The 27,528-nt window shown below is 37.4% G+C and overlaps 1 protein-coding gene across 2 annotated transcripts in view; it reads right to left on the reverse strand.

Annotated features, from left to right (window-relative positions):
- The window catches only part of CHM (CHM Rab escort protein), a 236,020-nt gene that overhangs the window by 165,932 nt on the left and 42,560 nt on the right, over positions 1-27,528 (reverse strand). For both annotated transcript variants that reach the window (XM_045472794.1, XM_045472793.1), the window contains exons 3-4: positions 9,321-9,393; positions 6,198-6,322 (exon numbers count right to left, since the gene is read on the reverse strand). In XM_045472794.1, the coding sequence (XP_045328750.1) occupies positions 6,198-6,322; positions 9,321-9,393 (198 nt within the window). The remainder of the gene's footprint in view (positions 1-6,197; positions 6,323-9,320; positions 9,394-27,528) is intronic.

Consider the following 27,528-nt stretch of genomic DNA (forward strand, 5'->3'; position numbering starts at 1 on the left):
AACAATGTAGAGACATCGATTGCATTTCTATATACCAATAATGAAACAACAGAAAGAGAAATCAAGAAATCAATCCCATTTACAATTGCACCAAGAACCATAAAATACCTAGGAGTAAACCTAACCAAAGATGTAAAAGATGCATATGCTGAAAACTAAAGAAAACTTACGAAAGAAATTGAAGAAGACACAAAGAAATGGAAACACATTCCATGTTCATAGATTAGAAGAATAAATATTGTTAAAATGTCAATACTACCCAAAGCAATCTACACATTCAATGCAATCCCAATCAAAATTGCACCAGCATTCTTCTCAAAGCCAGAACAATCAATCCTAAAATTTGTACGGAACCACAAAAGACCTTGAATAGCCAGGGTAATGTTGAAAAAGAAAAAAAGCCGGAGGGATCACAATCCCAGACTTTAGCATCTACTACAAAGCTGTATACACACACACACAATGGAGCATTACTCAGCAATCAAAAAGAATGAAATGTTGCCATTTGCAACTACGTGGAGGGAACTGGAGGCTATTATGCTAAGTGAAATTAGTCAGAGAAAGACAAAAATCATATGACTTCACTCATAGGGGGACTTTAGGAGACAAAAAAGATGAACATAAGGGAAGGGAAACAAAAATAATATAAAAACAGGCAGGGGGACAAAACAAAAGAGACTCATAAACATGGAGAACAAACTGAGGGTTGCTGGAGGGACTGTGGGAGAGGGGATGGGCTAAATGGGTAAGGGGCATTAAGGAATCTATTGAAATCATTGCTTCACTATATACTAATTTGGATGTAAATTTTAAAAAATAAAAAATAAAGTTAAATCAAAAACAAACAAAAAAAATCAACCAAAAAAAAAAAAAAAGCTGTAGTCATCAAGACAGTATGGTAATTCACCTCACACCAGTCAGAGTGGCTACAATGAACAAATCAGGAGACTATAGATACTGGAGAGGAGGTGGAGAAACGGGAACCCTCTTGCACTGTTGGTGGGAATGCAAATTGGTGCAGCCGCTCTGGAAAACAGTGTGGAGGTTCCTCAAAAAATTAAAAATAGATCTATCCTATGACCCAGCAATAGCACTGCTAGGAATTTACCCAAGGGATACAGGAGTGCTGATGCATAGAGGCACTGGTACCCCAATGTTTATAGCAGCTCTTTCAGCAATAGCCAAATTATGGAAAGAGCCTAAATGTCCATCAACTGATGAATGGATAAAGAAGTTGTGGTTTACATACACAATGGAATACTACGTGGCAATGGGAAAGAATGAAATACTGCCTTTTGTAGCAATGTGGATGGAACTGGAGAGTATTATGCTAAGTGAAATAAGTCATACAGAGAAAGAGACACCATATGTTTTCATTCTTATGTGGATCCTGAGAACTTAACAGAAGACCATGGGGGAGGGGATGGAAAAAAAAAAAAAAAAGGCTAGAGAGGGAGGGAGCCAAAACATAAGAGACTCTTAAAACTGAGAATAAACTGAGGGTTGATGGGGGGTGGGAGGGAGGGGAAAGTGGGTGATGGGCATTGAGGGGGCACCTATTGGGATGAGCACTGGGTGTTGTGTGGAAACCAATTTGACAGAAGATTTAAACAAATGGAAAGACATTCCCTGCTCATGGATTGGAAAAATAAATATTGTCAAAATGTCAATACTACCCAAAGCTATCTACACATTCAATGCAATCCCAATCAAAATTGCACCAGCATGCTTCTCGAAACTAGAACAAGCAATCCTAAAATTCATATGGAACCACAAAAGGCCCCGAATAGCCAAAGGAATTTTGAAGAAGAAGACCAAAGCAGGAGGCATCACAATCCCAGACTTTAGCCTCTACTACAAAGCTGTCATCATCAAGACAGCATGGTATTGGCACAAAAACAGACACATAGACCAATGGAATAGAATAGAAACCCCAGAACTAGACCCACAAACGTATGGCCAACTCATCTTTGACAAAGCAGGAAAGAACATCCAATGGAAAAAAGACAGCCTCTTTAACAAATGGTGCTGGGAGAACTGGACAGCAACATGCAGAAGGTTGAAACTAGACCACTTTCTCACACCATTCACAAAAATAAACTCAAAATGGATAAAGGACCTGAATGTGAGACAGGAAACCATCAAAACCTTAGAGGAGAAAGCAGGAAAAGACCTCTCTGACCTCAGCCGTAGCAATCTCTTACTCGACACATCCCCAAAGGCAAGGGAATTAAAAGCAAAAGTGAATTGCTGGGACCTTATGAAGATAAAAAGCTTCTGCACAGCAAAGGAAACAACCAACAAAACTAAAAGGCAACCAACGGAATGGGAAAAGATATTTGCAAATGACATATCAGACAAAGGGCTAGTATCCAAAATCTATAAAGAGCTCACCAAACTCCACACCCGGAAAACAAATAACCCAGTGAAGAAATGGGCAGAAAACATGAATAGACACTTCTCTAAAGAAGACATCCGGATGGCCAACAGGCACATGAAAAGATGTTCAGCGTCGCTCCTCATCAGGGAAATACAAATCAAAACCACACTCAGGTATCACCTCACGCCAGTCAGAGTGGCCAAAATGAACAAATCAGGAGACTATAGATGCTGGAGAGGATGTGGAGAAACGGGAACCCTCTTGCACTGTTGGTGGGAATGCAAATTGGTGCAGCCGCTCTGGAAAGCAGTGTGGAGGTTCCTCAGAAAATTAAAAATAGACCTACCCTATGACCCAGCAATAGCACTGCTAGGAATTTATCCAAGGGATACAGGAGTACTGATGCATAGGGGCACTTGTACCCCTATGTTCATAGCAGCACTCTCAACAATAGCCAAATTATGGAAAGAGCCTAAATGTCCATCAATTGATGAATGGATAAAGAAATTGTGGTTTATATACACAATGGAATACTACGTGGCAATGAGAAAAAATGAAATATGGCCTTTTGTAGCAACGTGGATGGAACTGGAGAGTGTGATGCTAAGTGAAATAAGCCATACAGAGAAAGACAGATACCATATGGTTTCACTCTTATGTGGATCCTGAGAAACTTAACAGGAACCCATGGGGGAGGGGGAGGAAAAAAGAAAAAAAAAAAAAAAGAGGTTAGAGTGGGAGAGAGCCAAAGCATAAGAGACTGTTAAAAACTGAGAACAAACTGAGGGTTAATGGGGGGTGGGAGGGAGGAGAGGGTGGGTGATGGGTATTGAGGAGGGCACCTTTTGGGATGAGCACTGGGTGTTGTATGGAAACCAATTTGACAATAAATTTCATATAATAAAAAAAAAAAAAGGAAAAAAAAAAGAAACCAATTTGACAATAGATTTCATATTAAAAAAAAAAAAGACAGTATGGTACTGGCACAAAAATACGCAATCAGATTAGTGGAACAGAATAGAGAACCCAGAAATAGACCCACAAACGTATGGCCAGCTAATCTTTGACAAAGGAGGAATGAATATTCAGTGGAATAAAGAGAGTCTCTTCAGCAAATGGTGCTGGTAAAACTGGACAGTGACATGCAGAAGAATGAACCTGGACCACTTTCTTACACCATACACAAAAATAAACTCAAAATGGATGAAAGACCTAAACGTAAGACAGGAAGCCATTAAATTCCTCAAGGAGAAAGCAGGCAAAAAACTCTTTGACCTAGGCCACAGCAACTTTTTACTCAACACGTCTCCAGAGGCAAAGGAAACAAATACAAAAATGAACTACTGGGAACTCATCAAAATAAAAAGCTTCTGCCCAGTGAAGGAAACCATCAGCAAAACTAAAAGGCAACCGATGGAATGAGAGAAGATATTTGCAAATGACATATCAGATAAAGGGTTAGTATCCAAAATCTATAAACTTATCAAACTCAACACCCAAAAACCAAATCCAGTGAAGAAATAGGCAAAAGACATGAATAGACACTTCTCCAACGAAGACATCCAGGTGGCCAAAAAACACATGAAAAAATGCTCAACATCACTCATCATCAGGGAAATATAAATTAAAACCACAATGAAATACCACCTTACTCCAGTCAGAATGGCTAACATTAACAACTCAGGCAACAACAGATGTTGGCGACGATGTGGAGAAAGAGGATCTCTTTTGTACTGCTGGTGGGAATGCAAACTGGTGCAGCCACTCTGGAAAACAGTATGAAGGTACCTCAAAAAATTAAAATAGAACCACCCTATAACCCAGCAATTGCACTACTAGGTATTTATCCAAGGGATACAGGTATGCTGTTTCAGAAGGGCACATGTATCCCAATGTTTATAGCAGCACTATCAACAATGGCCAAAGTATGGAAAGAGCCCAAATGTCCATCAATGGATGAGTGGATAAAGAAAATGTGGGTATTTAAAATGTACACACACACACACACACACACACACACACACACACACACGATGGAGTATTACTCAGCAATCAAAAAGAATGAAATCTTGACATTTGTAACTACGTGGATGGAACTAGAGGGTATTATGCTAAGCGAAATTAGAGAAAGACAGATATCATATGACTTCACTCATATGAGGACTTTAAGATATGAAACAGATGAACATAAGGGAAAGGAAGCAAAAAAAATATAAAAATGGGGACAAAACATAAGAGACTCTTAAATACAGAGAACAGAGGGTTGCTGGAGAGGTTGAGGGAGGAGGGGGGGTGGGTTAAATGGGTAAGGGGCATTAAGGAATCTACTCCTGAAATTATTGTTGCACTATATGCTAACTTGGATATAAATTAAAAAATAAATTATTTTTAAAAACTTAATAGAAAAAGAAAAAAAAAAAGACCTACCCTATGATCCAGCAATAGCACTATTGGTATTTACCCAAAGAACACAAAAACCATAATTCAAATGAATACATACACCCCTATGGTTATAGCAGCATCATTTACCATATTTAATACATGGAAATGGCCCAAGTGTCCATCAACTGATATATACAAGGAATATTATTCAGACATAAAAAAAATATGAAATCTTGCCCTCTCCAATGACATGGATGGAACTAAAGAGTAAAATGTTAAGCAAAATAAGTCAGTGAGAGAGAGACAAAATACCATCATGATTTCACTCATATGTGGAATTTAAGAAAAAAAAAAAAGCAAATGAGCAAAGGGAAAAAAATTAGACAAACCAAGAAACAGAGTCTTAACTTTAGAGAACTGATGGTTGGTTACCAGAAGAGAGGTGTGTGCAAGGATGGGTTAAATAGGTGATAGGGATTAAGGAGTGCCCTTGTCATGATGAGCACCCAGTGATGTACATATAGAATTGCTGAATCACTATATTTTACACTTGAAACTCACATAATAGTGTATATTAACAAACTGGAAAATAAAAACTTAAAAAAAAATAATGAATTCTCACTTAGAAAGAGACACTTAAAATATGACTTCCCAATATTCTCTCCTGATTTTCAAAAATGTCTCCAAATGTCATGACCAGTCATTCTGATTTTTTTAATTCAAAATTATAATTGTCCATTTTGCTACACTAAGTATTATCTAAGAATAGTGCTGTGTATTTCCCATTTTGCTATGATAAATATTACCTTTTATTTTAGTTTATTTATTTTGAAAGAGAGAGAGACAGAGAAAGTACATGCATATGAGCAGGGGAGGGGCAGAGAGAGGAGAGAAAGAATCCCCAGCAGGCTCCATGCTTTCGGCACAGAGCCCAACATGGGGCTCAATCTCACAAATCGTGATAGCATGACCTGAGCTGAAATCAGAGTCGGATGCTTAACTGACTGAGCCACCCAGGCGCCCTACACTGAATATTATCTAAGAAGAGTTAGAAGAACACTGGAGTAGAATTAAATTATCCTGGGTTTTAAACTTGAGCTCTACCACTATCTAGCCTATGTGTGGCCTTTTTTAAGCCATGTGACCTTAAATGAATCTCTTTTAGCTACACTGGGGATTCTGTAAAAGCTGCAACTAGTACTATGTGCTCTATCCCAGCACAGGACTGTTGTAAGACACAAGTCATTAATGTAGGATGTTATTATCATAATCATCATCTAAGCAGAGAAAACTGAAAGTTCTATTTTAAAAAAGGGAAACCATCATAACAATTCGACTTTTAGCAACCAATGTCAGTCATATGTTGGCTTCTTTTGAATACATGTGAATTAAGAAGTCATTAACTCAGTTTACCCTAAATTAATACTTTTCATACCTGGCATAACAAAATACTTCCACATGTTGAATGGTTTTGTCCTTCCTGCTAAGAGCAATAGCTTCTTCATTTTCAAGGATGTGCTCTTGCCATGCTGGATTTTCATTCACAATGTCACTGTTTTCCTAAACAAAATACAGATGAGAAATTTTAATTAAATTGAGCAATGTGATCCTCTACTTTTCTGTAAAACTGTATATCTTTCTAAATTAATGCTTTCCCTTTGATCCCATCAAAATTCTGAAGTGACTCTAGCATAATGTACCATGTCAAAGGAAGGAGAAGAAAATTGTGTAAAAACCTATCCTATCAAAACCTAGCTCTTGTTTACAGATTTCTATCAGGATATCTGACATTTTGATGCAGTCATTGGACATTGGATGTGCCTGTTTTGACATTAAGAACTAGAACAACTAACCCTCTATCTGCTGAAAATCAAGTGTGTCTGTTGTACATTTTACTTGTTAATAATAAAGTTTTTGCATTTTGTTGTCCAAACAGCAGGCTCACAATTACTTCATTCTACTTACTTTTAGGTCTTTGAAGGTTAGTCACTAGTCATGTCAAATTTTGATTATATGCAAAAGTATTTTTGAAAAGTATTCAGCTCACTATAACTAAGATCTATATAATAAGTGACTCTAAATATATTTTTAATTTTTTTTTAATTTTTATTCATTTTTTTGAGAGAGAGAGAGAGAGAGAGAGAGAGATAGAGACCGAGCATGAATGGGGGAGGGGCAGAGAGAGAGAGCGAGACACAAAATCTGAAGCAAGCTCCAGGCTCTGAGCTGATATCTCACAGAGGCTCAAACCCTCGAAATGTGAGATTGGGACCTGAGCAGGAGTCAGATGCTTAACCAACTGGGCCACCCAGGCCCCCCTCTAAATATTTTATATTCATAAAGACAATAGAAACAATGTATAATAATGTATGTAAATTGTAATGGTTGGAAGTGGCCCTACAAATTTTCAATAATTCCTAACTACATTTTATGGACCTAAATTGTATGTACAGCAATATTTGAATACAGGAGATTTTTGGAAATGTCAAGATATGCCTTTTCCCAATGTCAAGAATCAATTTTTGGGGCGCCTGGGTGGCTCGGTCGGTTAAGCGTCCGACTTCAGCTCAGGTCATGATCTCACGGTCCGTGGGTTCGAGCCCCGCGTCGGGCTCTGTGCTGACAGCTCAGAGCCTGGAGCCTGTTTCAGATTCTGTGTCTCCCTCTCTCTGTGACCCTCCCCCGTTCATGCTCTGTCTCTCTCTGTCTCAAAAATAAATAAACGTTAAAAAAAAATTTAAAAAAAAAAAAAAGAATCAATTTTTAACCTGTTTAAAATTTTAAACTATTTGGCACATATCTTGTCAGAGAAATTTTTTTTAATGTATTATATATTCTCAAAGAACTAGTAGTGAAATATAACTATAATATCCTTGAAGTAAATTCAACTCAGAAAATTTCTAAACTTAGCAGATTTCATAAAGTAGGATAATAATTATCTTAAAAGATTTTTTTGTCCTGAATTTAACATTTTAAACTGAAGAAAAGTAGGGTAGACATTTTTTATTATAACTGTTATTATTAGTGTTAAAATCCCAATATAGGTAGAGAGGAGGTAAAACATAGAACTCTGAATGTGTAGACATAGGGGTTACCAGTCTGAAGAAAAGACAGTGGAGCAGGGGACAAAGAGCAAAGAAGGAAAGGATATGGTGAGAGTCAAGATGCTGAGCACCAAAATAAAAGAAATGGCTACAAAAATATTTTTATTTTAATAAATCTAACCTATTAGCAAAACTCATTTTTTAAAATTCCCTTCACTCACTAGATATTTTCCATTCAGACAACTGAGGTACTTTTGTTGTCTTTGTTGTGAGCATCTAGACTAAATTTTTTCATGGAAGTACTATTATTGCTAAATATACTAAATAAGATGACCCACATTTGTACATACTTCCTAATAAGAATAAGGTTCAAAATAGGGTTTCTGATCAACACAAATATATGAATATTTAAGGCACAAAAATAAAACAGTTAAATGTCTACTTGTAACATTTACTTTCTTGATTTATACAGTTTGTATTACATGCAATATTACTTTAAAAATATCGGTTGTTTCTCCAAACTCTTATTTCATGTAATGATATTATTCAAACTGAATCTTCACTGCATCTTCAACATCAGTGTCTTTGTCATCACCAGAAGCACTTTTTAAGTGTTGTATCATAAATTAATCAGTACAACTACAATGCTTAGTGTGGTGCTTGGCACATGTTAAGTGCTTAATAAGTCTTAGCTATATGATTTTTAGCTAACTGAATACAATTTTCTAGGATATATCATCCACCTTTCCCAACTGTCTAAATTCTTTTGAGATACAGCAGTTTCTGATTCCATGTATGATGGAATTACTCTCAGTAGGAAATTCATTTCAAGCCACATATACTGTTCACATAAAATTAGGATAGCTTTTTAAATCTGTCATAAAATTCAGTAAACTCCATGACATAACCAACTCCCATATTACTATGCTGTAAATGTCCTCTACAAAAACTTCTTTACAATGATATCCAACAGTTGTAGTAGCAAGATCCTACCTTAGAATAAAAACTACTAAATATACATTAAACTTCTTTCCTTGCTTTTTGTTTTTACTGATTCTGTCAGATGACTTCTATAAATGTGTAAAACCACCAATGACACAGATCATTTAAAATTAATGTATCTTCCCCAAATAGTTGTTTTTTTTTTCAACATATACTGACTGAAAGAACAACTAGTAATATGTGAGACTTTATGAACAACTGGAATATTTTTCTGAAAGACTATTTTAGAGAAAAAAATCTTGTCTTATATTTGGGCATATAATGAGAAAAATGGTATCAAATATATATGATATACTCTTCTGCCAACTTATCTATGTACTGTATATTTAAAAAGTGATAACTATATTTTGAAGGCATTGGAAGAATATTAGCTAAAAAGACTGCATAATTTTTGTAAATTAAATAAAAATGTGGCATCAGTCTATTGTACAGAAGCTTAGGATTTTCTTCAATGTAGGGTTATTGTGTGATACAAAATACAACATAGTAGATTAAAAATCAACTAAGTTTACCTGGTATTCCTTTAGCCAGGACAATAGTCCTGAAAAGCTAAAACTGGCCCAGTTTCCTCCATAGTAGCTTCTTCTGTAACAAGAAAAAATAAGAGTAAAGAAAAGGGTATAAAAATCAAGTCATTGAATTCCATCAGCAAACCACCCTGAACCCTTCAAATCATTTCAATATTGCTACCTCAGAGTTCAAAACCTAATTGGGATGTTTGAAATACCAGGCTGAAATACACGTGGGCCTCTCAGATCCCAAAGTTAACTTTTCATTGTATAAGGAGTTAAAAAATCTCTTTGGCCTCCTCAGAGATTTCTCCACTGATCAAATGCCACTGATAGGGATTGTGAACAGCTTAATATGGGCATTGAGCAGGGAACATGAACAAATTTGACTCCTTGGTTTTAAAAAACTGGCTAGGGAGAAAAACCTTGGTAGATCTCAAGGAAAGCCAGTGGAAAAAACTGATAAGTTTTCTATAAACAATTAAATGTCCACTGTCACCACCACTACCAAACCCATAACCCATGCCAACACACACACACACACACACACACACACACACACACACACACACACACAACTGGCTACTCTAGATCTAGTGGTCCTGTGTTATTCTCAGCCTTCAGGGCCAAAAATAAAAGTAGATCCTGGACACAGTTATTCACATCAAGACTTTTGTGATAAGTAAAGTAAGAACAGTATTCCCATTGATAACTGGGTGAACTATTAATTCTTCATTCCACAGTCCTTTGAAGATCGTCATTCTGTTTTAGAGAACCCAGAAGTCTTCTAATTAAGATCAGGTAAACCTTGCAGACATTGGACGTTTGATTAACTTCCTTAAGTAGGAAGGAACCAATAGGAAGGAAGGTTACCAGTGTAGCAACCAGAAAGAACTCTTTAATTCTGAACTACATACTAAGCTTCCCAGTTCTTGAAAAACTCTTCGTGTTTACTGATTCTTTGTATGATGAGACCCAAAGTACACTTAGTCCCACCTACAATATCCACTCTGGTTGTGGGGTGGGACACATTCTTGGTTTTGTTTTGTCTTTTATTTCAATTTTGCTTCTCTGAATCTTTCTCTAATAAAATAAAAATCTATAAAAGCTCTTTTTAATATGAAACAACAACTAAAACCTTTAATGTAATATCCAAAATTACTCATCCATAATGCTACTGGAGATTCCCTCAATATTCTGATGTATTTTCTCCTCAACTAAATGTTGACATAGGCCTTCAGAACAGTCAGACTTTAGGCTCAAGTATTTTACCACTAATCACTTTTTTGCTCTAACACAGAAAATGGTTAAATCAAACATCTGTGAAAGTGTATCTAGTAATACAGATCAGTACTTTACTTATAATACGATAGTTCTCTCAGAGATAATACAAATTCATATACCATCCAGAATCTCTAGTGGGCTTTGGGACACCTGGGTGGCTCAGTCAGTTAAGCATCCAACTTCTGCTCAGTTCATGATCTCATGGTCCGAGTTTGAGCCCCACATCAGGCTGTGTGCTGACAGCTAGGAGCCTGGAGCCTGCCTCAGATTCTGTGTCTCCCTCTCTCTGTCCCTCCCCTACTCACACTCTGTATCTCTCAAAAATAAATAAACATTAAAAAAAAAGAATCTTTAGTGGGCTTTAAAATTTAGATAGAATTTCAGCTATAGTAACAATTCTAGATGGCCACCCTTATTAACATACTGGAATCAGGAAACCTGGAAACTGTAATCCGTTGGGTCAGAGAGAACGGCGGAAGGAGAAGGTGGGCAACAGCCAGTATAGAGAAGAGGGAAGAGTAGAGAGAGAGGGGGGGTATTAGAATTAGTGGCCTTTCCAAAAGAAATGTATACTCTCTTTCCCCTTGTCTGAGAATAATATACTTCCACCATCCCTTCCCATCCTCTAAATATAACATTCAACAAAACTAGAAAATATCCTGGGTGTTTAAAAAAAACCACAACTGTCTTTATTTCTTGTTGAGATATTTAGATTTCTTTTAAGTCACCACAAGGTCATAAATAAGATGCTCCGGGACGCTAGAGTGGCTCAGCTGGCTGAGTGTCTGACTCTTGATTCCGGCTCAGGTCATGATCTCATGGTTCATGAGATTGAGCCCCACATCCAGCTCTGCACTGACATTGTGGAGCCTGCTTGGGATTCTCTCCCTCCCTCTCTCTCTCTCTCTCTGCCCCTCCCTGGCTAAATAAATAAACAAATGAAAAAATAAATAAACAAATAAATAAATTAAAAAAACATTTTTAAAAACTGAATGGGTTAGGCACAAACTAGTTGAAAATATTCCTAAAACACATCTGACAAAGGACTGGTATCTAGGATATGTAAAGATTTCCTTCAACTTAATAATATGACAAATATTCAAATTTTAAAATGGGCAAAGGGTTTGAACAGACATTTCACAAAGGAAGATAGATGTGGCTCATGAGCACATAAAAAGGTACTCAACATCATTAGTCATTAAACAAGTACACATTAGTCTATGGCCATACTACCCTGAATGTGCCCGATTTCATGTGATCTCAGAAGCTGAGCAGGGTCAGGCCAGGTTAGTACTTGGATGGGAGAGAAGTACACATTAAAACAAGCATTAAAAATGAACATAATGGGATACCACTACACATCCACCAGAACAGTTAAAATTAAAAAGGCTGACGATACCAGATATTGGTGTATTCACCAATGAGCCAGAATGCTCATACATTTTGGTGGGAATGTAAAATGGTACAAACACTGCAAAACTGCTTGGCAGTCTCTGAAAAAACTAAACACATATCTACACTATGACCCAGTAATTACATTCCTAGGTATTTACAAACCAGAAAAGTGTGTGTTCACAAAATACTTGTACAAGCTTTTTCATAGTAGCTTTATTACTCAAGAGCTCCAAACTGGTGGGAATTCAAATACCCACCAGTAGGAGAATGGATAAGTAAGCTGAGGTGTATCTACAGGATTGATACTATTCATCAATGAAAATGAATAAACTACTGGTAACAACACAGATGAATTTCAAAAGGTATGCTAACTGAAAAAAAGCTTTTACCCAAAAAGAGTACACTCTTCATGATTCCAATGATATGACATCCTAGAACACATTAATCTATAGTAAAAAATATCCCAAGAGAGATTGCCTTTCAGAGTGGGAGTAAGGGCAGGACTTGACTTGGATAGGACATGAGAGAACTTTCTAGAGTAATGACATTATTTATCTCGATTAGGATGGTAGTTATTACACAAGTGTATGCATTTCCCATTATTAAATGGTACACGTAAGATCTGTGCATTTCATTGCATGTAATTTTATCCTGAAAAAAGAACCATAAATAAATACTGAACTCTAGTTAATAATATGCATGCTGATGTGTTCCAGAGTGAAGATACTAGATTGTGTACAACATACAAAGAATAAGATGAAATAATAGAAAGAAAAATGAATACATGGGTGGTTATGTAATAAAGCAAATACAGCAAAAATTTAATGGCAGAATCTAGGTAGTAACAATATGCTCACGGTACAATTTTTCAACCTTTCCACATCTCAAAACTGTAATAAATTATTAGAGCCTATTAAATCCTAAGAATCTTCTTTTCCATTGTGCATGATAATTATAACTCAGTATTGAATATTCAGTAACACCCATAGTGACATGATGCTAAACTACATCCCATAGTGGGAAATGCCTTCTGTAAGCAAGTACAAGACATTGACAAAAGACAGAGCTACAGACATTCAGGCACATTCACCTACAAACTGTTTTAATTATTAAAAATACAGGAGTTGAAAAGGGAAGCAGCACAGATCAACCTCTAGGTCTCCCCTATTCTATATTCACTGTTCCTATAATTCCATTTCCTTGTTAGTAATACCACCCCTTCCACAGACAGCATTTTTAATTTTCAAAATTATTTTCACAACTATTTTTTCATGGGTTTTTCCAACAATCTTGTGAGGCAGATAAGGTATCATTTTATAGATAAGGATACTAAGACTTGTCTATGTAGAAATTCAGTCACTAGCTTAGGGCAACACAGCTACCATTGGCAGAACTGTGATTAAAACTCATTTCTCCTAGGGGTGCCTGGGTGACTCAGTCGGTTAAGCCTCCAACTTTGGCTTAGGTCATGATCTCATAGTTAACGAGTTCGAGCCCCGCGTTGGACTCTGTGGAGCCTGCTTTGGATTCTGCGTCTCCCTCTCTCTCTGCCCCTTCCCTGCTCGTGCTCTCTTTCTCTCTCTTTCTCTCTCTCTCTCTCTCAAAAAGAAATAAATATTACAAAAAAATTAAAAAAAAAAAAAACAAAACTCAGTTCTCCTAAAGCCTAACCCTATCCATTGCAACATAATCCCAAAATTCTAAACTGGGTAGCATTATTTACTCCACAGGATATTATAATGTACCTGTGGTTCAATGAAGCCAAATACTTAGATATCACATACTTGGGAAAAACATAGCATAATGTATAAACTTGTCAAATCACTAAGTTGTATACCTGAAACTAATGTAACATTGTGTGTCAACTATACTCAAAAATAAAAAAAAATAGCACCTGGACCTGATTACTAAATTCACCTTTTCCAAAATGTACCCCATTAATAACATAATCTATTAATAGGTGTTCCAAGAAAATAAAATGATACAATGACAAAATAAAGTTGGAAAATGCTGGGTTCTAAAAAATTAAACTACCAAAAAAAAAAATGATTTAAGATAGAGCTTCTTGGTACTGTTAAATATGTTAATGTCTGTTCTCACCAAGAGGGAAAAAATTAGTTGATATATGAGCTTTTTTTTTTTTTTTTTGAAAAATCATTTAGAGGGATTAGGGTTCAACAAACATATTTTGAGAAATGCTGCCTTAATTCATGTTAAGGGAAAGGAGAAAAATAGAATAATATGTATTATGGAGCTTGTCATTTTCTAGTCACTATCACTTAATGTTCACAAGAATCCTGAGAGATTGGTGCTATAATTACCCCTATCGTAAAATTAGAAAAAAACAACCATGAGGTTGAGTATCTTGTTTAACTCGCTCAGCTAAGAGATGGCCTGGATTTAAGCCCAGGGCATATCAGGCCCCAAAATCTATACTCTTTCCACTATAAATATTGTCTTCTATAATCTACAAAATTGGAATATTTAAAATTATAAACATAAGCATATAATACAAATCCTGGGATCTGACTTACTGTAAGTAAAGGCAATGAGATCTGTCTACAGACATTACATGGAATTAAGTCTAATTTTTGCTTCTCTAATTCATCTGGATAACAAAAATGGGAAAATAATTTCATGACTACATCTACTCTAGTGCCAGAGCTGGAGGGACTATTCATTTCCAGGACCTAAAATACAACCAATTTTATTGCATTTCTCAACTTTAATGTGTGCAAATATCTTTCTGTATAAGATAAGAGTAGGAAAATAACAGTGTGTTATGTCTACTAGTATTGATTTGCCAGCTATAAAGACTACAAAATACAATGCATATTAAAGGGAATTTATCCCATTTAAATTTGATTGTAATACTATAAAAAATCATGACATGTTTCTACCTTCCTGGTTGACAAAGAATAGAATAGACTAGAGAATATACTGAATTTACTCTCTACACAAATTCTCATTTACCAAAAGCTCCACATACCTGACACACAAGAAAACAAGCTCCTTTCACCATATGTTCATTCCAAGATCAAGGAAGGTGGGCCTCCTTGGTAGTTTATGCAAATCTAATATTAGAGAGGAAGACCAGGCCCTTATTTGGTTTTAAAAGCGTCTCATGAGGCTACATTAAGTTGCTTTGGCAGTCACATCAGTCTCCTAGAATGAAATACCAGGCTGAGTCCCCAGTAATTAGAGCTGGACGGAGACCTTCCTATGTTGAGAATTATTAGTCATTGACACTAGTCCACCCATTCAAATCCACTTGTAGACAACCAAAGCAGACAGATGAGTAGGTAAATGTAAAAAGGTTGCCCTCAATTCCTGTTTTCCTCTGTGATCTCATGTATTCCTACTGACTCAATTATCACTTCTCCGCTGATGACTTACAAATTGGTATCTGCAATCTGAACAGATTGGTGGGCTCCAGACTCACAGCTATTTTGGAGCTGAAAATACAGATGAGTCATCAGCTTATTGGACAAGTCCATTCATTAAATATCTCTGATTAACTTTAATCTCTACAAGTCAAAAAATTTTATTATTGTTTACCCATCCCCAATTTGGTTTCACCTCTCAGTTTCCCCATTTCATTAAATACCAATACCATTCTTACAATTGCCTATGCTAAAAAATCTTGAATTCGCTCATCATTCCTTCCTCACTGTGTCAATTCTAATTCATTTCTCAAAACCCTTCTATCTTTGCCATCCCTACCACTGCTGACTTATTTCAGACCCTATCTTTTATCTTATATATTCATTAGTGGCCTCAAAGTTTTCCTTGTTTTTAGTGTCTTCTCCTTCCAATCTAACCTCTACATTACAGCCATATGATCAGGTCTTGGCAGATTACATTTCCACACTCCCTGGCTTAAAGATGTTTAATGGCTCACTAATGCCTCTAGAGTCAAATCCGAAATCCTTAGCATCACTACAGGACCCTTCAAAACTTCCAACTTCACTCTCCACCCATATCTCTGGAAATCGCCCTTCTCTGCCACGCATCCAATACATCACCCCCAACCAAACACTCAGCATTGCCTGAGTGAGTCAAGTGCCTGCAAGTCTCTGCTTTTATTAATGCCACTCCCTATGCACAAAATACTACAGCATCACAAAACTAATGATGAAGTTAGTCAAACCAGTCAGAACTACTCAAATCCAATATCATCTTCTGTGAGGCTTGCAGGTCTATAGCCAGAAAAAAACAATCTCTGTGCTTCCATAGCTCTGCATATACTTCTATATAAGACCTCTGTTATACTGTCCTGTAATTAGAACTACATGAATGTTTCCTCTGACTTCACTAGGAGCAACTTTAGAGCCGAGACATTAGTTTGGTCATCTTGGAACCCTTAATACATGGTAATAACTGTTAACTAAGAGAACTGATGCAGTGCTACTAATCAAGGCTTTCAGATCAGACGAAGCTTGGTTCAAATCCCACTGTGCGTGTTACTAGCTGCATGACCTCAGCCAATAACCTTAACTTTAAAGCCTCAGTTTCTTTATCTGTAAAATAGGAACGAAAGCACTTAAAGCAGTGCCTAGCACATAGGTTTGTATGTAATCCTCCTCCTCCTCTCCTTGCAAAGTGTGGATACAGGAAAACACATTGACAGGAGTCTCCAATGTCCTTTCACTGGCAATTACCAGAGTTTAGTGCCAGCGAGGCATAGCTAGGTTTACAGACAAATCTAAGAAGAAAGAGAGATAGACAAGAATGAGGACACAACTGACAAGGACTGAGGACTGCTAATTTCCTCTCCACTACTTGAGACTAATCACAGATCCTAAAATTTAACCCTTCTTATGTCATGGAAAAGCTAATCAAACTGCTTTCATTAATGGGGAAAAAAGGAAATTATAGGACGAATCTGTGATTATTCTGCTTCTAGCTGTAAAGCTGATTGATATTCTTCAAACCCCCAAGGAGGTAGGGATAGTTGTCATTTCAAAGTTAAAAACAAACAAACAAAAATGAGAATAGAAAATATAAGAGAAAACTATTTTTCTTATGTTTTCTTTTCAAAAGAGGGTGAATATTAAAGAAATTGCTCAAGTGGAGGAGGTTGAAGGGAGGGAGGGAGACAGGCAATGAAAAATGTGTAGGTACAATCAATTACCTTTGCATGTAGATTTCTAATTTGTGTGAAATGTATCCTAATCCAAACCCACTGAATAAAACAAGTTAAAATTAGTAATATCTAGAAAGGGGCTGGTTTATCAAAATTTCTGCAAATAACTGTCTCAATCAACCTAGCATAATTTGGAACTCTATGGGAAAAAAATTCTCCCTATTTAAGAATTGTCATTTGCAAATTAAGCTTCTGTTATTAGGATTTTAGTAACCTAGGGACAACTGGGTGGCTTAGTCGGTTAAGCATCCAACTTCGGCTCAGGTCATGATCTCGCAGTTCATGAGTTCCAACCCCGTGTTGGGCTCTGTGCTGACAGCTCGAAACCTGGAGCCTGCTTCAGATTCTGTGTCTCCCTCTCTCTCTGTCTCTCTCCCACTCACACTCTGTCTCTCTCTCTCTCTCTCTCAAAAATAAACATTTTTTTTTAATTTTTAAAAAAGGACATCAGTGACCTGAAGATAAAATGGCATTTGTTTCAAATCCATAAAAATTTGTGAACTCATTCCAAGGATTTTTTCCTACACTTCCCTCCAAAATCAAGGCTGAACATATTCACAATGATTCCAAAGGAAAAGCCTTTTAGGAAACCTGCTGCATTTTATTGTCACACCTCACCAGCCATACTTCAACTGTTTACATGTATCCTACTGGACCCTTGCAGTGACTCTTGTGTGAACTAGCCACATTTTACAGTTGAGGAAAACAACTTAAATCACATAACTAATCAGTGACAGTCATGACTTGAATCAGGTCTCTTGACCATGAAGTCTAGTATTTGTGTCTGTTTTCCAACCCTACAGCTTCTCTTAGTAAAAGAGCACAGGCTTTGCTATCAAATGGACCTGGGTTTGAATCCTGGTTTTTCCCCTAACAGATATGTGACACTGGACAAGTTATTTCAATTCTCTTAATTTGCTTCCTCATCTGCAAAAGAGGAAAAAATATACTACTTTTACAGAAATGTAATAAGACATAACTTGGGATACCTGGGTGGCTCAGTCGGTTAAGCATCCAACTTCAGCTCAAGTCATGATCTCACGATCTATGAGTTCGAGCCCTATGACGGGCTCTGTGCTGACAGCTCAGAGCCTGGAGACTGTTTCAGATTCTGTGTCTCCCTCTCTCCCTGCCCCTCCCCCTTTCACACTCTGCCTCTCTCTTTCTCTCTCTCTCAAAACTAAACATTTTTTAAAAAGAATTAAATAACTTAGTATTTGCAAACTATTTAACACAGTACTAAGCAAACATTTCATAAATAATAGCTATTATATCATGTCATCTTTAATAAAATATATTGAACACTAGATTGGGTTAAGCAAATTAAAATTACTTTCACTCATAAATTAGTGCCATGGATATCATGAAATCTCTTTAATGTTGGAGAATATTGAAAGGAGAAAACTAGGGCAACACTTGATTCTTTGATGCTTCATATACATTTTCTCACCCCTATAGGAGACCATTCTTTTCTTTATCTAAATAATAGAAGGTAGAGGATTTCTGCAAGGCAGTAACATGAGATCCTGCATTAATCTCTTCCCAAGGACACACCAAACCTACATATGGATCATTTCCCTCTGAAACATATGTGAAAACTAGATGAGGTGCTTCTCCACAATGAAGAATAAAAAAACCACACCCAGATGGTAGGGGAAGCAAAGACACAATCTTGCCAAAAACCCTACCCTGGTGCTAGGGCACACAATAGAGAGGAGTCTCACAAGTCCAGTCCTTCTCAATATGTACCTACTAGTATGCAATAACTGCATACTAATCAATAATTACTTTAAAGGCAAATGGACTTGGCACAAAAACAGACACATAGACCAATGGAATAGAATAGAAACCCCAGAACTAGACCCACAAACGTATGGCCAACTCATCTTTGACAAAGCAGGAAAGAACATCCAATGGAAAAAAGACAGCCTCTTTAACAAATGGTGCTGGGAGAACTGGACAGCAACATGCAGAAGGTTGAAACTAGACCACTTTCTCACACCATTCACAAAAATAAACTCAAAATGGATAAAGGACCTGAATGTGAGACAGGAAACCATCAAAACCTTAGAGGAGAAAGCAGGAAAAGACCTCTCTGACCTCAGCCGTAGCAATCTCTTACTCGACACATCCCCAAAGGCAAGGGAATTAAAAGCAAAAGTGAATTGCTGGGACCTTATGAAGATAAAAAGCTTCTGCACAGCAAAGGAAACAACCAACAAAACTAAAAGGCAACCAACGGAATGGGAAAAGATATTTGCAAATGACATATCAGACAAAGGGCTAGTATCCAAAATCTATAAAGAGCTCACCAAACTCCACACCCGAAAAACAAATAACCCAGTGAAGAAATGGGCAGAAAACATGAATAGACACTTCTCTAAAGAAGACATCCGGATGGCCAACAGGCACATGAAAAGATGTTCAGCGTCGCTCCTCATCAGGGAAATACAAATCAAAACCACCCTCAGGTATCACCTCACGCCAGTCAGAGTGGCCAAAGTGAACAAATCAGGAGACTATAGATGCTGGAGAGGATGTGGAGAAACGGGAACCCTCTTGCACTGTTGGTGGGAATGCAAATTGGTGCAGCCGCTCTGGAAAGCAGTGTGGAGGTTCCTCAGAAAATTAAAAATAGACCTACCCTATGACCCAGCAATAGCACTGCTAGGAATTTATCCAAGGGATACAGGAGTACTGATGCATAGGGGCACTTGTACCCCTATGTTCATAGCAGCACTCTCAACAATAGCCAAATTATGGAAAGAGCCTAAATGTCCATCAATTGATGAATGGATAAAGAAATTGTGGTTTATATACACAATGGAATACTACGTGGCAATGAGAAAAAATGAAATATGGCCTTTTGTAGCAACGTGGATGGAACTGGAGAGTGTGATGCTAAGTGAAATAAGCCATACAGAGAAAGACAGATACCATATGGTTTCACTCTTATGTGGATCCTGAGAAACTTAACAGGAACCCATGGGGGAGGGGGAGGAAAAAAGAAAAAAAAAAAAAAAGAGGTTAGAGTGGGAGAGAGCCAAAGCATAAGAGACTGTTAAAAACTGAGAACAAACTGAGGGTTGATGGGGGGTGGGAGGGAGGAGAGGGTGGGTGATGGGTATTGAGGAGGGCACCTTTTGGGATGAGCACTGGGTGTTGTATGGAAACCAATTTGACAATAAATTTCATATAATAAAAAAAAAAAAAAAGAAAAGTCAGCTTGTACCCTTAAAAAAAAAATAAATAAATAAATAAATAAATAAAGGCAAATGGACTAAATTCTCCTAACAAAAGATACAGAGTAGCTGAATGGATAAAAACATAAGACCATCTATACGCTGCCTACAAGAGATTCACTTTACAAGGAAGGACACACAAAGACTGATAGTGAAGTGATAAAGTATATTCCATGCAAATGCAAACAAAAAGCTGCTATAGCTATACTTAAATCACACAAAATAGACTTTAAAACAAAGAACATAATAAATAAAAGACAGAGGGATACTACATAATGATAAAAGTGTCAATCCAGCAAGAAGATATAACATTTGTCATTATATATGCACCCAACATAGAAGCACCAAAATATATAAAGCAAATATTAGCAGACCAAAAGGAAAAAAAAGACAGCAACACAATAATAATGAGGGACTAACACCCCACATACATCAATGAATTCACAAAGAAAATCAAGAAGGAAACACTGACCTTGACTGACATGTTAGACCAGGTGGACTTAGTTGACATATACAGAACATTCATTCCCAAACCAGCAGAATATGCATTCTTCACAACTGCATGTGGAACGTTCTCCAAAACAGTTCACATGTTAAGCCACAAAACAAGCCTCAATAAATTCCAGACGACTGAAATTATATCAAACTTCTTTTCTGGCTACAGTGATATGAAACTAGAAATCAATTACAATAAGAAAACTGGAAAAAAAATCATGAATGTGAGGAGATTAAACAACATACTACTGAACAAACAATGGGTCAATGAGGAAGTCAAAAATACATTCAGACATGGGATGCCTGGTTGGCGCAATTGGTGGAGCATGTGACTCTTGATCTCAGGGTTGTAGGTTTGAGCCCCACAATGGGTGCAAAGTTTACTTAAAAAATAAAATCCTTGGGGCGCCGGGGTGGCGCAGTCGGTTAAGCATCCGACTTCAGCCAGGTCAAGATCTCGCGGTCCATGAGTTCGAGCCCCGCGTCAGGCTCTGGGCTGATGGCTCAGAGCCTGGAGCCTGTTTCTGATTCTGTGTCTCCCTCTCTCTCTGCCCCTCCCCCATTCATGCTCTGTCTCTCTCTGTCCCAAAAATAAATAAACGTTGAAAAAAAAATAAATGTTTAAAAAAAATAAATAAAATCCTTAAAAAAGAATACGTTGAGACAAATGAAAATGGAAATACAATGTAGCAAGATCTAGGAGATGCAGCAAAAGTGGTTTTAAGAAAAAATTTACAGTGACACAGGCCAACATCAAGGAAAAAGAAAAATTTCAAATTAAGAATTTAATGTTGCAACTAAAGGAACTAGGAAAAAAAGAACAAAGCCCCAAAGCTGGTAGAAGGAAGGAAATAATAAAGATCAGAGCAGATATAAATGAAATAGAGACTAAAAAAAGAGAAAAGATCAATGACACTAAGAGCAGGTTCTTCAAAAAGATATATAAAATTGACAAACTTTTATCAAGATTAAGAAAAAAAAGAGGGCTCAAATAAAATCAGGAATGAAAGAAGTTAAAACTAGACAACGTAGAAATAAAAAGGATAATAAGAAACTACTATTAAAAGTTATATGCCACTACATATATGAAACTACTATAAAAATTAACATATTGGATAACCTAGAAGAAATGGATAAATTCCTAGAAAATTAGTCTTCCAAAACTGAATCATAAAGAAATAGAAAATCTGAATACACCAATTACTAATAAAGAGACTGAATCAAAAAAAAACTCCCAATAAACAAAAGCCCAAGACCAAATGACTTCACAGATGAATCATACCAACATTCAAAAAAGATTTAATACCTATCCTTCTCAAATTCTCTGAAAAAATTGAATAGGAGGAAAGCTTCCAAATTCATTTTAGAGTTACACTTATGCTTACACCAAAACCAGTCAAGTATATTACAAAAGTAAAATATATATATATATGTCCCAATATTCCTGATGAACATAGATACAAAAATCCTCAACTAAATATCAGCAAACCAAATTCAACAATATGTTAAAAGGGTAATACACCATGATCAAGTGGGACTTATTCTAGAAATGGAAGGATGGTTCAACTCCACAAATCAAAGTGATACACAGTATTAACAGTATGAACCATAAAAGTATGATCATCTCAATAGATGTAGAAAAATTATTTGATGAAATTCAATATCCATTTATGATTACAAAACTTCCAACACACTGGATATATACCGAATGTACCTCAAAACAACAAAGGCCTTATTTGACAAGTTCACAGTGAAAATCATACTCAAGAATGAAAACCTAAAAGCTTTTCCTTTAACATCAAGAACAAGACAGGGATGTTCATTATTGCATCTTTTATTCTACACAGTATTGAAGTCCTAGACAGAGGAATTAGGCAAGAAAAATATGGCATATAAATTGGAAAGGAAGAAGGAAAACTGTCACTATTTACACATGACATGATATTATATTAAGAAAATCCTAAAGACTCCACAAAAGAACTTTTAATGCTAATAAAAGAAGTCAGTAAGGTGCAGAAGACAAAATAAACAAAAATATGTTGCACTTTTATATACTAACAAACTATCAAAACAACATCAAGAAAACAATCCCATTGACAATCACATCAAAAAAGAATACCTAGGAATAAATTAAACCAAGGAGGTGAAAAATCTGTACACAGAAAACCAGAAGACATTGATTAAAGAAACTGAAGACACAAAGATATTCCATGATCATGAATTGGAAGAATTAACTCAAAGCCATCTACAAATTCAGTGAAATCTCTATCAAAATTCAAATGGCATTTTCACAGAACCAGAACAAACAATCCTAAAACTTGTATGGAACCACAAAAGACCCTGAATAGCTAAAGCAAGCTTGAGGGAAATAAAACAAAGCTGGAGGGATCACACTCCCCAATTTTGAACAATATGAAAAAGCTACTGTAATCAAAACAGTATCATATTGGCATAAAAACAGGCACACAATCAATGGAACAGAAGAGAAAGCCCAGAAATAAACCCATTCATACATGGTCAGTTCACTTACAATAAAGGAGGCAAGAATACACAATGGGGAAAGGACAGCCTGTTCAAAAAATGGTGCTGGGAAAACTGGACAGCCACATGAAAAATAATGACACCAGAACACTATCTTACACCATACACAAAAATTAACTCAAAGTCGATTAAAGACTTGAATGTAAGACCATAAACAATAAACCTAGAAAAAAATGTAGATGGTAATTTCTTTGATTTCAGTCTTGGCAATATTTTTTTAGATCAGACTCCAAAGGTGTTGGCAACAAAAGCAAAAATAAACAGTTGCTCCTATGTGGCTCAGTCAGTCCAGCGTTTGACTTTGGCTCAGATCTTGATCTCACCATCCTTGAGTTCGAGCCCTGCGTCAGGCTCTGTGCTGACAGCTCAGGGCCTGGAGTCTGCTTCCGTGTCTTCCTCTCTCTGCCCCTCCCCCACTCGCGCATGCGTGTGCACGCGCATGCGCTCTCTTTCTCTCTCTCTTCCAAAAATAAACATTAAAAAAAATTTTAACTAAAATAAATAAACAAATGGGTCTACATTAAATGAAAAAGCTTACACACAGTGAAGTAAATCATCAACAAAATAAAAGGTAATCTATTGAAAGAGAAGATCTTTACAAATGATAATAAGGGGAGAAGACCCAAAATATAAAAAGAACAACTTGGGGCGCCAGGGTGGCTCAGTCAGTTGGGCCTCAGACTTCAGCTCAGATCATGATCTCACAGTCCGTGAGTTCGAGCCCGCGTTGGGCTCTGTGCTGACAGCTTGGAGCCTGGAGCCTGCTTTGGATTCTGTGTCTCCCTCTCTCTCTGCCCCTCCCCTGCTCATGCTCTGTCTCTCTCTGTCTCAAAAATAAATAAAAACATTTAATTTTTTTTTTAATAAAAAGAACTCAACACAAAAATAACAAATAACCCAATTAAAACTGAGCAGAATACCTAAATAGACATTTTCCCAAAGACACACAGATGACCAACAGGCACATGAAAAGAAGCTCAATATCATTAATCATTAGGGAAATGCAAATCACAACCACTATGAGATACCACCTCATAGCTGTCAGAATGGCTATTATCAAAAATCCAAGAGGAACTTTTGGAGAAAATGGCAAAGCAGGAAGATCCTAAGCTACCTCATCCCACAGATAACACCCACATTGTTGTAAAACCCAGAAAATGACTTGAAGACCTGACAGAACAGACTTTCTTCAGAAAAATGTAGAGAAGAAGAGTCCACATCGGAATGGGTAAGAAGGGCAGAGAAGTGGTCCAGAGCTAAAGGAACCCCTGGACTGTCCTAGGGAGGAAGGAGAAGGAGAGGGTAAAAGGGGGAGAGAAACAGACCCTCACACCAGGGCTCCCCAGGCATGGGGAACTGTGGGAGGCCGGACCCCAGTGCCAGGCTGAGACCAGGTCGAGCAACGGCTCCCTGTTGACTCAGCCAACCCGGTGGTCCCCCCCACCCCATTCCCCCACTTGCAAAGGCATACCAAAAGCCTTGTCAAGGCTGAGAAATCTAATTCCTGAAGCCTGTGGTCTGTGGGTGTTGGCAGTAATGTTACCCCCCTTTTTCTACCCTGGGTCAAAGAGAAACAAACATGGGAACTGTGTTTTGCTAGCAATCTATCAACAAGGTCTTGTTGTGACCCGTTTAGAAAGTTCACAAGGTACACAGAACTAAATGTTTTGGCTGGCAGCGATCATGTGAAACCTGTTTATTCTTAGAATGACCTGATCCATAAGAGTCTTGATATAAAAGATTGTGTACAGCAACAATAAAGCCATCACTTGGGCCATCAGCCCAGGGGACCCTCCTGTTCCCAAACTGGCTTCTCTTCTCTTCTTTTCTTTCTTACATTCCCCTACCCTCAGGACCCTGATCTTGCTGTTTGTTGCGCAGGTCACAACAGGGAGCTCCCATGGGGAAGATGAATCCCCATAACACTTGGCTTTGAAAACCAGAAGGGCATAATTTTGCAATCAGCATGGCTTCACATCAGGAACTTTAAAAATCAGCAGGCTTGGTTCTAGGAGAGCCATGAGGGCTATAGGAAACTAGGTCCCTGACCTTAAAGAGACAGCACAACAAGTAGCCCTGTGAAGATACAGTGCAGAAACAGCAGTTTGAAAAACACCTAGGGTATATGGGAAGGAGATTTATTTACTAATTTCAGAGCCTGTGCTGAATGGGCAAGGATTGCTGGGAGACTTCTCCAGGAACAAAGGAGCTGGCAGGCACCCTTTCCCTCCGCTACCTCCCAGCCTAGACACATGAACAATTATAGGAACAAGCACAGTCCCTACACCTGCTAACCAGCAAACAGCAAGCCCCGCCCCTGTGTTCTCCTGCAGACATTACCCCTTCAATATGTCCTTGAACAGAGCCCATCCAAAGCAGGGTCACAAGCATGGAGAAGGTGTGAGCATCCCCTACAGGGACCAGCACAACTCTAAAGTGACTTGTATCCTGGGAAGAGGGGAAAATAATCACACACAACACTCTGAGGACAGCCCCCATGGTGGGCAGGGGGCAGAAAACTGGTCTGACTGCAGGCCCTGACCACCAATGAAAGCTTCTCAGGGGACAACACAAGGAATCTACCCAGCATTTTGGTACTACTACTGGATCTCTGGCAAATGCCTGGTCTGACTCAACTCAAGCCCAAGGGGGCCCAAGACTGACCAACTAACAACACAAGGAGCAAACCAACACAATAGGCAAAGACAGCCATCAGAGATGACTGGACTGAATGGAAAAGCAACTCAGCCACAACAGTATGGCACATGCAACACACATAGCAGATACTCCTGAAGTGTCAGGTTCTGTTAAACAGGGAACATTATACTGCAGAGCACTACAGGACCTCTTCTACATAAGGCCACTACTTTCAAGAGAAGGAGTCATAGCTGACTTTCCTAACACACAGAAATAGACACAGAGAATTATACAAAATGAGGAGAGAGAGAACAGGACAAAATCCCAGCAAAGAAAGCTAAACAAAACAGAGATAATACGTAAAGAATTTAACATAATGGTCATAAAGACATGGACTAGACTTGAGAAAACACTGGAGGATCTCAGTGAAACCCTTAACAAAGGGATAGAAAACATAAAACAGAACCCATCAGAGATAAAGAACTCAATAACTAAAATTAAAAATGCACTAGAGGGAATAAATAGCAGACAAGAGAAACCAGAACAAGGGATCAGCTACCTGGAGAACAGAGTAATGGAAAGTATTTGAAGTGAACAGGAGAGACAAAAATAATAGTAATAATAAATGAAAATACATTTTGGAACTCAGCAATATCATCAAATATAATAACATTTACATTATAGAGATCTGAGAAGGAGAAGAGAGAAACAGGCAGCAGAAAATTTATTTGAAAAAAAACAATAGCTGAAAACTTCCTGAATCTGGAGAAATGGAAATCCAGATCAAGAAGGCATAAAGGTTCCCCAAGAAAATCAACTCAAGGAGGTCCACACCAAGACATACAGTAATTAAACTGGCAAAAAGTAGTGATAATTTTCAAAGCAACAAAAGAAACCAGTTACACATAAGGGAAATTCCATAACACTATCTGATGATTTTCTTCAGCAGAAACGTGGCAAGCCTTAAAAGAGTGGCATGATACATTCAAGGTATTGAAAGAAAAAACCCACAGCCAAGAATACTCTATCCAGCAAGGCTATCACTCATAATAGAAACAGAGATAGTTTCCCAGACAAGCAAAAGTCAAAGGAATTTATGACTGCTAAACCAGTCCAAAAGGAAATATTACAGGAGACTCTGAGTGGAAAAGACCAACCATAAGCAGGAGTAAGAAAATAGGAAGAAGAAAAGCAATAAAATTAAGTATCCCTAGAAAAATCAGTCAAGAAATGCACATACACACACACACACAAAAAAAAAGGATGTAAAGTATGACATCATATACCTAAAACATTAGGGGGTAAAGGAGTAAAGACTGAGCTCAACCTTAAGCAATCATTAACTTAATACAGACTGCTATATGCGTAAGATGTTACATACAAACAGAATGGTAACCTCAAAACACCAGCAATAGATATGTAAAAATAAAAAGGAATCCAAGTATATTACTAAAGAAAGCCAACTAACCAT

The sequence above is a fragment of the Leopardus geoffroyi genome, chromosome X (assembly GCF_018350155.1).
Source record: "Leopardus geoffroyi isolate Oge1 chromosome X, O.geoffroyi_Oge1_pat1.0, whole genome shotgun sequence".
Taxonomy (NCBI): Eukaryota; Metazoa; Chordata; class Mammalia; order Carnivora; family Felidae; genus Leopardus; species Leopardus geoffroyi.